The sequence below is a fragment of the Cucumis melo genome, chromosome 3, assembly GCF_025177605.1.
Source record: "Cucumis melo cultivar AY chromosome 3, USDA_Cmelo_AY_1.0, whole genome shotgun sequence".
NCBI lineage: Eukaryota > Viridiplantae > Streptophyta > Magnoliopsida > Cucurbitales > Cucurbitaceae > Cucumis > Cucumis melo.
Window position 1 is genome coordinate 20627101 of NC_066859.1, and position 11632 is coordinate 20638732.

At 32.8% G+C, this 11632-nt stretch overlaps 1 protein-coding gene across 1 annotated transcript; it reads right to left on the reverse strand.

Moving 5' to 3' along the window:
* Nucleotides 1–8904: 8904 nt before the first annotated feature.
* Nucleotides 8905–10431, reverse strand: LOC103496620 (uncharacterized). The gene has a single exon (XM_008458555.3). It carries the CDS (start codon nucleotides 9942–9944, stop codon nucleotides 9267–9269), a length of 678 nt encoding a protein of 225 aa, XP_008456777.1. The 5' UTR covers nucleotides 9945–10431; the 3' UTR covers nucleotides 8905–9266.
* Between the last annotated feature and the right edge of the window lie 1201 nt (nucleotides 10432–11632).

Sequence of the window (11632 nt, forward strand, 5' to 3'; positions counted from 1 at the left end):
TGAACGCTTTAATAGATAGAAACATACACACTTTCTAATATCGCTTTAATTGTTGGTACATATATGTTTTGGTACGAACAAGCTATTTAAATAACTACATTTAAACAAAAAAAAATTCCTACCAAACCTACAAAAATGCCTATACATCAATGAATTGGCGCAAATATGGCTTCACTGCTCCAAATGATTCTGGCAAAACCTAGTAAGAAAAGAAAAGGAAAAAAATTGATTCAACAAGACAGCACATTCACTTCAACAACACAACACATTCACTTCAACAACACACTTCAACAACACAGCACATACACACTTCAACAATAGTAACTTCTAAGTTTGGTAGTGAATTATTCTTTTCTACAACTTCTAAGCTTGGTATTGAAAATGTAGAGGCTATTCAAATAGAAAGCCTTACATATACAGGTCACAAAATTATGCTACTGTTTAAGTACACAATGCACAAAATTCATCCATATGAAAAAGAAGAAAAATAGAATCGCAAACACCAAATTTAGCTCACATACTCATCTAAATTCATTACAGAACTTCACAGAAAGTCCAAAACCAACAACAAATAACAAAACTTAAAGCTAAAACACCTACAAGCATATCAATGGCTAAAAGCAAAATAATGATCAAACGATGCACTAGTACAAAGTACAAAAGGAGAGAAAACAACATTTTTAATAAAAATGGATTCTGAAGTGCTGGGATTTGAAGTAGAAGGCTGAGAACAACTTTTAGCGTCTGGAAAGTAAAGCAGAGTGTCTCATCCCAGCAAAAAGTGTATTCAAGGTATAAATACTAAATCAATGGAGATTTTAATCAACAACATATGCAAGTATATAATCAGATCAACTTAAAAAACTACATTTTACTAAGCTCTAAGATAATCTTACCTCATTGATATTGAACATGGTAGCTATATTTTCCTCTAGCACTGTATTTTTCATGGCAACTCGAACACAAAAATATGTGACAAAATATGTGACAAAATATCTTATCCTAAGCACAATATACGTGCTTTCCTACAAACTCAGCCCACTCAGACCTTATACAATCAATGTCATCATGTGTATAAGTATGGGGTGAATCTTTCATCTGTAGACAATAAAGTGGTTCTAAATGAGTTTCATTCATAAAAAAGTATAAATGCACGATAGTTTTATAACTGCTATGCTTACTATGTCTATGATAGAAGTACTTGTTGACAATATGATGTCACGCATGAACCGCCTCACGTAATAACCACATTCTACTACTTCTGATTGCTTAGGACACTAGGGATACATATACAAATGACTTGACCTATGTTAGAAATAGAAATTAATTTACAACCCACATCAACATAGATATTCACATACCTTCACGACCCTCCAATTTGATTTTTTCTTCTTCATTATGCAAAAATTGTATCGTAATCTGTTCCAAGTAATCAAGCAGTCAATAATTGGGCACGTTCTTCTTTAGAACTCCCACAACTAATCGACCCAACGTCAAGGAATATGTATAGATTCAAAGTTCTCGATGATTCCATACGTGTGTATAGATACCTACAAGTGCATTACAAAGACATTGAAAGAAAATAAATCTCAAACATATTTACTAAAGAGTAACACTGTAATAACATATCATACATTATGTATGCATCAAGGCAAGCGGTAGCTATTGGTTGCATAGAAGATAAATCCTTCAATGACTCAATCATTATGTAACATTTTCTTCGGACCTCAAATACGTCATATGGTGTGGTGATTTGAATTGCTGACCCCATATGTTCAATCATTCGTAGTAAGAATCATAGTGCAACTGGAGCATTTTTAATTGGTGAGGGTGCAAATGTTGTCATATCCTTAGTAAATTCCTTATATTCCATCTACAAAAGATATTGTAATTAGGGTTAATATAAACTGCGACATGTATATCGTTGAATGGAAAATGCATTACCTTTATATTGTCAATAATGACAAGATGTCGTGGCCACAATATGTGTGAATTATCAACTTCCTAGGACATTTTGTACATCCCTTGCTTCGATGGAATGGAAATTGCACAATCCCCATCCACCACGACATCTACTACGACTTTAACATTGTCACCTTTTACATCTGAATCAAATATGGTCCCCCATGCAACGACATGATCTTTCATTTCAAACATCAACTTGCACGGGGTTCTAACCTATTTAGAAGACTATCAAATATGTATACCTCACAAAAGTTTAGTTACTGAATGAAGTTAAACTTTCGATTCACTAACCTTCATTTTCTCTAACGTTACACATTCCAGCTGCTCATCGTCCTTCGCTATGTTCACCTTTACGAATCCAAGTCAATGTTAAGGACAGTATACACATAGAACATGTAACCTTATGGATTAAGGGTCTTTAGAAAAACATACCTTTATTTCTTCATTCAATTCAACAACATCCTCTACGTCTTTCTGTGATTTTAAATCATTTGATAGATCTTCAAAATCGTTTAGATTTTCAGACCCTTCCATGGATGATTTTTCTTTGCAACCCATACCTGGTTCTTCTTTTAATTCGCCTAGACAATCATACTTTTCTTTCATTTTCAACAATTCATCCTCCAACTCTTTTATTCTTTTCGCCATTCGATCGTGTTCTTTAAAAGTAGCCTTCTCATCCTCTTTTTCATTTGTTTTTGGTTGTGTTGCGGTATGGAAGTACTTTTTTTTCGTGACATACTTTCCCACACCACAGACTATTCCAGGACGACCCTCACCACACAAAGCCCTTGCTAGAATATCTTCTTCACCAAAAGCATTAGTTGTCTTTTGGGTGGCTACGAGTTCATCCTACAAAAGTGGGAAGAATGGAAATTAGTAGTTGCTTATACAAAAAAAAAGTAGAAAAATACAAGTACTTACTATAAGATTCACCACTTCCTTCGTCTCTTCATCCAGAATTTGTCCCTTACGATCCATTCGAACTTGTTTCTAAACTATGGATCGATCAATTTGATCTGATGATTATGCTTTCTATTTATAGTTCAAACACGAAGCGAACATTAAAGAATGTGGCAGAAGAGTAACTATAACACAATAAGATCTTAAAATTACATAAAAATCTATAGCCACCCTTTTAAATGAATAACAACACTACCAAATACTATTAGTTTACCAACTCCATATAATCCTACAACAACTTATAGAAGAAGAAAAATATATAAAGAAAATATATAAAGAATAGAATGAGGATGAAAGGCCAAGACGAGAGGCTGAGATGGTAGAGGCGCCGTATGTGAACTTGAGCCCTAGGCGTGAAATTGAAAATTTTGACCCAGCTTTTTTCTATTTATAACAATAATCAATAATATATTTTTAATGTTGGTTTTTAAAGAAAGGTACCTTTAATGTAAGGGTATTAAACATCCGTGTCCATTTTTTACCATTGTTTACCATTGTACCATCATCTTTGATGTTGGTTTAAAACCGACATTAAAGATTCGCATTTTAAAAATCGACATTAAACATCCGTGTCCATTTTTTCCAACTGACATTAAAGGTCATATTTCTTCTAGTGAAATGATTCCCGCATTTCAAACATGGACATCTTATCGAATTAGAACCTTTTACATGAGACAAACCAAATTGAATAAAACTTTCGACTCCTACATCATATTCTCTAGACATCCTATTTTCCATCATCCATTATTTGCCCATTCTGTAGATGTCACAAATACCAAATTTTCTATAATTGTCCTCTAAACAAACTTGGTTACAAAAGAGATGGATGACAACTCAAGGAAATGAATTAGTAACTACATCCTATTATACACAGATTTCATATAGAACCCACTACAAAATAGAAGAACACGCAGAATAATGATTGCATTAATAATGAGGTTGCATTAAAAGGAATTTAGTGACTTTTCAAAGAAAATATAAGCGTGGTAAAGTAATACTCCTTTTATTTAAACAAGGACAAAATTGAAAATTTTAAAACAAGGGTAAATTGTATATTTTACATTTTTGTATTATTTATTTGTCGGTTTTGTAACATAAATTGTATACTGAAATATAACTCTAAAACACCTATTTATATAGTAATAAAAAATCAAACCTATTCAAAAATTAAATCAATATAACACTTACATATTTCCTTTTACACCATATATGTGACATTTTTTCTAATAAGCAACATATCAAATTAATGTAAATTCTATATATTCTAAACTAAATTTAATTTGAATAAGGACACGATGATTGTACTTATAATTATTTTCATTTAAGCCAATTGTAAAAATAATAATCCTATTCTTAATCAAAACACCCCATATATGAACTATTCTCACTAGTAGAAAAAGGGCCTACAACTTACATAAAAATGATATTGGACGCTTAAATCTTCGGATCAAATTCATATATATAACAAATGATAGTGATAATGAGACCCATGCTTGGTTGTTTAGAGCAATGTAAGTTAGTAAAGTCATTCAAACAAAAGATGTGAAATCAATTGTACTTAAAAAGAAAAGGTAGGATGAAGAATAAATGCACCAACAATTAAAGGACATTGACAATTTGTAGTGAAGAAGCAAATATACCTAAATATCAACTCCTCTTTCTCTCATCATATGGATGGTTATCTCAAGCTATCAATGTTAAGCAATCCTACTATCTTTTTGCATCTCAATGGTCAAATATTGCATACAAACTACACACTTTGACATGATCAGTGACCATTTCTAAATATGCTAACGTGGAATGACTTGATTTTAAAAGTTTATGAAAAGTAATTCTTTGTTTATGTCACAAAATATTTTGCTGGTTGTGACTTCTTATCATGTTAGGAGTGTCTCACTTATAAGAAAACAGTCCAGATTTAGAAGGTGGAGTGTGAGGGATTGAGACTCACCGGTGGCAAACTCCAATGACGTTGAAGCGTGGGCAGAGGTGGAATAGTGGACTGACGTCGTACAGTGGGCGGAAGATAGACGGTCGACGAAAGACCGATGGTTGGCAGAAGTCGAATTGTGGGCGAAAGAAGAATCAGAGCGAAAGTCGTATTGGGCGAAAGTTGAACGTCGACCGAACTCGAACCTGGGTAGAAGTTGAACAATGGCTGGATGTCGAAGAGTCACTTGACGTCGAATAGTCATCAGACGAAGAAGAAGACGGTGGAGGTATTTACGAATAGCAGCAGGCGCAAATGGAAGAAGGACAGTGCGTGCAAATGGAAGAAGGGCAACGAGCGCAAATGGGAGGGGTTGAGAAATTAGGGATTTTTTATTTTAATCAATTATTTTAATAAATTTAGGGATTTCTTATTTTAATAAATTATTATAATAAACCCTAAATGCTTTTATGACAACAAATAACTGTCACGAAAAATAATTTCCAAAAACGTCTTTTCCCGCCAAAAAAGTGCATTTTGACATATTATGACAATTGTTTCTTCTCTCCTCTCAATTTTTCTTGTAATAAAGTGTCATAGAAGGTCACTTTTCTTGTAGTGCTCCAAGATTTGAACAATGAGGTCTCATCCTCTCACTAGCCTAAGAGGGACTTAGTTTATAGTTGGATCATAAATACTTTGTTCATTAGAGGATCACAGGTACTTAAGAACATATAGGTAATTATAGGGGTAAAAGAGTAATTTGACCAAATTATAACTAATTAATTATGAATAACTCGTGAAAGATTGACTTACTTTGTAATAATTATATCCATGGATGCAACACGTTTTACGGTACGTTCTACAGTGAATGTCCCATAATTAATGATGTTAGCCAATTTTAATTAAAAAAAATTAATTATTTAATCTTGTATCATTGAAGCTTATAATCTTTATGTTCACTAGACCCCGTACTAACTCATAACAAATTAATAAGGACCATTGTTTGAAAGAATAATTTTAATTGTTCAATTAACTAAGGGATATATAGTAATTGTATATGAATATGATTAATATAAAGTATAATGTACAATGAGCCAATATAATATATATAGTTAATTGTAATTATGATTTACAATTAAAACTCTAGATTATAAATAATATGAATACGATACATATTAAAACTATAGGTTATGAGAGAGAGGCATCTAATACAAATGTTTATTTAATTAATATAAGATATTTAATTAAATCTTATTGTATTGAATTAGGGTTTTTTTAAAAAAATATAACAAGTCGATAGAATATTTACGTTGTATAGAACAATTCTAAAAACGAAAAAAGCCCCAAGCCCAGAATGGAAAATATAAAAAATGTCCTAATCAACATGCAATTAATTGGCCACACGGGCGCACAAGTAATTTTCTTCTAAACGATCATGTACTATAGTCTAAACGAATGATCTACTATCCTTTAGGTCATGATACACAATTGTCTAGTTCTTTTAATTAACAATCGGGAAAATACTTCAAATTTAAATGATCGTGCTGCTCACGCTAAACAATCGTGTTGATCATGAAAAATGATTGTGTTGACTATGATAAGCAATCGTATAATCCAATGTAAATGATCGTTAAAAACTTCAAATCAAACAATCTTGTTGACCACGCTAAACAATCATGTTGACAATACTAAACGATTGTGTTAATTATAGTAAGCGATTGTTTAGATCATGCCAACACGGTCGTATAGTTCGTTCTAAACAATGAGAAAAACGTTACAAATTTAAATGATCGTGTTGATAATGGTAAACGATCGTTTAGATAATGTAAAAATGATATTTAGACGATCTTGATATTCTTGAATTTGAGAAAAAGATGAAATAGCTTCACAGAATCTTACCGAAAATGGTGAAGGTGAAATAATATAGAAGATTTAAATAGAAGATTTAAACAGAAGAACAAATCGTTTAAAAATAGAAGAAAAAAAATATGGAAGAGGAGATGAAAAAATCTGGAAGAGAAGATGAATAAATCATTTAAAAATAGAAGAAAGAAAATTTGGAAAAGAAGATGAAGAAATCTAGAAGAGAAAATAAATAAATCGCAAAAAAAAAAAAGTGACGAATCGCCAACAATATTCAAAGAAAAATCTAAAAATTATGAAAATATTTTACCAACTTTAATACATTTTGTTTTTTTGTTACATTGACCGTAAATATGAATGAATTTTGTTACATCTATGTAAATTATCCATTTAGTTATATTAATAAATCTCAATCTCTTCCTAACTTTATGCATAGGTTGGAGAGGTGTGAAGTTACCTTCCCCTCCTAAAAAACAGAAAAGTTGTTTTTGTAGGTTTGGTTTTTCTTACTGAATTCTATTTGCTCAAGCTCTCTCTCTCTTAAAATTTTAAGAAGAAGAAAACTCTTTGCATAAATCTTTCCCTTTCTCTTTTTTTTCAAGACTCGCACAAGATGGTTTTTTGCCAAAAGATATAGGGGGAAGATCTTCCATGGGAAGCATCCAATTTATCGAGAAGAAGTTTTCGATGAACGGTACCTTAATAGGTTGTAATACGCTTTCATTCACCAAAAAGAGAAGGTCGGCCTAAATTCATCCTTGGTTGAGGTTGAGGCCAATCGGCCTACTTTAGCTCAAGACCTAATGAGCATTTTGCTTAAACTCGATTCATTCTCTTGTCACATTTGTTATTATTTTCTAGACCCAATAACTTCTTTTTCTTCTTCTTATGTTGATTATGCCCTTTGGTCTAAAATTGACCCATAACACCACCAATTCTATATATTTGGTGTAAACATTTCCAATACTTTATTCCAACGTCTAAAAGTATACCATGTGGCCCTGCGTATTTGTTCTCGTTCTCATTCTTATTCAAAAGAAATGAATATGTGACATTTGGAATGAAAGCAAACAAATACGAATCCCATGAGAAATTATGCATCTAGGCCCAAAAATCTATATATCTCGCTTGAGTTTTAATTATTTTAGGAAATGTGAGGCAAAACATACGGATTTTGTTCAAGATTTGTGTGTTTACATCAAGATTTTACGTAAACTTTCTAGGGTCAACAACATGTAGGTTAGAAATCAAACAATCTTTAATAAAGACAAGATAAAGATAAATAACCCTGTTTTTGTGATTTTGTGTAAAGAAATTTGTTGGAAGGAGAAGAAAACCCGAGTCTAAACTTATTAAGCCAAGGTGGAGTTTCTAAAACGTTGATCTAATAATTTTCACGTGGCTAACTTAAGCCAAGAGTTCTCGAAGACCGTGTTAGTTGTGAAAGATGGGAACTTTAGGGGGTTATTTTTGATAAATTTCAAAAGGTGAATTAACTAACTGAAATTTGAAGCAAAAGAAATTATTTTCTAAAGAGAATAATGAGAGAATCAATTTTGTCATAACTAACAATTGAACGTAACGTAGTTGGTGGGATAACATATATTTGACATTGTCTTTTGGTTGGGTTGAATTTGGCTTAGTTGGCTAAATCTTTTCTTAAAAGGATAATTAATTGATTCAAATATTAAAAGTCAAATAAGATGATGAAAGCTCATATTAATAACTTTTGACGACTTTGAGTTGACCGAATGAATTAACAATTAAATATGAAGGTAGAATACAAATATAGAATACAACTAACGGGATCTAAATATTATTCAACCAAAATGTCTAAGAAAGTACAACAATCAATTGCTTACATTTTTATGTTTAGTTTTTATTTGATTTTAAGGTCTAAAATGTTTTGGTACCAATGAAAGCACCCTATATGGTTTTCAATTAAACCACCCTACGTGGTTCAATCAAAGCATCCTATATGGTCTTGTTTACCTAACTCTGTTGCATTTATTACTTTCGAGTGGGACAAACTAGACCTAACAAAATCATCACATAACCAAGAAAATGTAATATTTTAAATAGCAAAGATTTTAAAAATAGTTAGAAATGTAGCCAAATATCGACTTGACTTTATTTGGACGGTGCAACCCTGGGTAAACATCTACAACACCTAAAGGAAGTTTTCAAAAAGATTTATTTTTCACTTTTATTTCTTTAATATCCAAAGAGTGTCCAACCACTCCAAGTAATCCAAATCTGGAAACAACAAGTGAGAATAAGCATAGGTATAGTTTGGAATTAACTAATTAGATATTATATATAACTAAATAATTAACGATAAAAAAATTAAAAATAAAATAACTAATTATCCCTCTCCTCCATCATCCTCACCAAAAGTACTTCCAAGTTCCCTTTCGATCAAAAGAACACAAACTCCCAAAAAAAGAACTATGCACAATTACTTCAAATTGAGTATTGAATTTGAAACTACGAGTGTATTCTTACCAATATTTAACAATTGAACCGCCACTGTTCTTCTTCTTTATTGATTCTGCATCAACCAACAATTCTGAAGCTGCGATTTCGTCGTCTCTCTGAAATTCTTAACCCTAACCAAGCAGAAATGCGTACACCATAGCCCTAACCCCGCCGCTCTACTCGTCTTCAACAAGTAACACACCGGTGCTCCTCTTTCAACTCCTCTCCCTTGTACTACAATCCCCCACGCCTTCGATTCCCCTTCCATTTCAACTTCTTCTTCCCCCTCTTCTTCTTCTTCTTCTTCTTCTTCTTCTTCTTCAAGCTTTTGTACGAATATGATCCCTTCCGGCGTCGGTTCTGCTCCGTTTTTCCATTGTTTTTCCAAGACCGGCCATCTATATTCCTCCACCCCCTTCTCCGTTTCGAATCTCGCCGTTTTCCCATTCTCTTTGTAAAATCGGACAAACAGAGGTGCCTCTCGAAGATTCTTCACAATGTCAACCACTGATTCCTTCATCCATTCATCTAACTTCTCGCGAGAAATTACTTCATCGTTTCCATTTTTTCTTCGATTCACCGGCTCTAAACTCTTCATCGCGGTAATGTAACTCCTCGATTTCCTTAATCTTGCGGTGGAAAGGACTAGAGAACGAGGAGGAGGGAATGCTTTGTGATCGCATCCGTTGTTAAGATTCAATACACCGCAATTTCCTCCACATCGAATTCCTAAAGAAGCCATTGGATTGGATTGGATTGGATTGGATTGGATTGCAGAGACAAATTAAAGAACAATTGAACGATGGGGGAAGACGATTGATTGCCTTCCCTAATATTTCTTGAAAAATCGCTTTTCGGTTGGAAAGTCAGATTGTGATTGATTCAAACAACGACGGCGCCGGTGGAGGAGGCAACGAGACTGGTTAAATCGAAAGGATTAAATCAATTTTTTCTCGAAAAGGATTACACCAATCGCGTTACTCGAAAACGAAAATACAAATTCTTCTCAATTTAAATGGTCAATTTTGGATTTTTATTCCTTTTTTGTTTCTTAATTTGATTGAAAGTCCCGAAGTCTTGAACTTGTGGGCTTCGGGTCTTCTTCCTCCACCACCAGAATTTACTCCTCTGTGCTGCGTATCATTTTATTTCTTTGCAACTGCTTTCTTTATAATCCACAATGACGTTATTCTCCACTTATTGACGTGTTGTCGAGTTGGGAATCGTGGATTTCTTGTGGTTATGGTGGAGGTTAATGCAGGGGATTAAGAGAGGGAGCTGCCACGTGTTTAGGCAAAAAAGAACGTGGATACGAGGGGATTTCCACGAGTTTTACACGCGAAAATAAGATGAATTAAAATGGAGAAAAAGGGTAAGGGAGATGAGAGGTTTGATCGTGGCCGTCGATTTGTTGACTGATGAGTGGGTCCCACGTGGTTAGTTATATATTGCTGAGTTGGCACGTGGTAGCGCGAGGAATATGCATGGAGTTCGAAGGCGCACACGCTGCTTGACATCTACCTTTGTTCAATGCTGGCCAATTAAAATTAGTTTTATTTCCATGTCAGCTTATTTATGCTGACTCATCAAACGTGAATCCACCTTCTAAGATTGTTTTACGCTTTTCAACGAAAGCTTTGTTATCAAATTTCACCATCACAAATTTTTTATTTTAAAAGTTACGAGTATAATAAGTTATAAAACATATGGTTACAATTTGACACTAAAAAACTTTTAGGATAAAAAAATAATTTAGAGCTATATTTTTCACAATTTTTATCGACTTATATTATAGTTGTTCCGAAATTCACGTTTATATAAGTTCTTCGAATATATATATATATATATATATATATATTTATTTATTTATTTATTTATTTATTTATTTATTGGACATTTTCAAAAATAGTAAAATGTTGAAACTATTTATAAAACTTAGCAAAACTCATCAAGAATGTGTTTGGGAGTGAAAGCTAGAGTTGGTACTATTGATCTTGATTTTGTAAAATTTATTTCTAAACAAACAAATTTATGTTTGGTAATAAAGTCTTAAAATTAATTTTCATATATTAAAATTTGATTTTTAATCATTACAGACTCTTGACTTTCACGTGGAGACTGCACTTCATATCTTGAACAATGTTCCCTCGAATAGTGTTTCTGAAACACCTTTCGAGTTATGGAGAGTACGTAAACCTAGTTTAAATCATTTCAAAATCAAGGGTTATGCAGCACACGTGTTAGTGACAAATCCCAATAAGTTGAAACCACGTTCAAGGTTATTCCAATTTGTTGGTTACCCTAAAGAAACAAGAGATAGTATATTCTTCGACCCACAAGAAAACATAGTGTTTTGTATTGACAAATGCTACTTTTTTAGAAGAATACCACATGAGAGATCATAAACCATGAAGCAAATTAGTATTAAAT

What these genes read in the sequence shown, in the direction of transcription:
- LOC103496620 (XM_008458555.3), bottom strand. Translation starts at nt 9,944, where the DNA reads ATGGCTTCTTTAGGAATTCGATGTGGAGGAAATTGCGGTGTATTGAAT.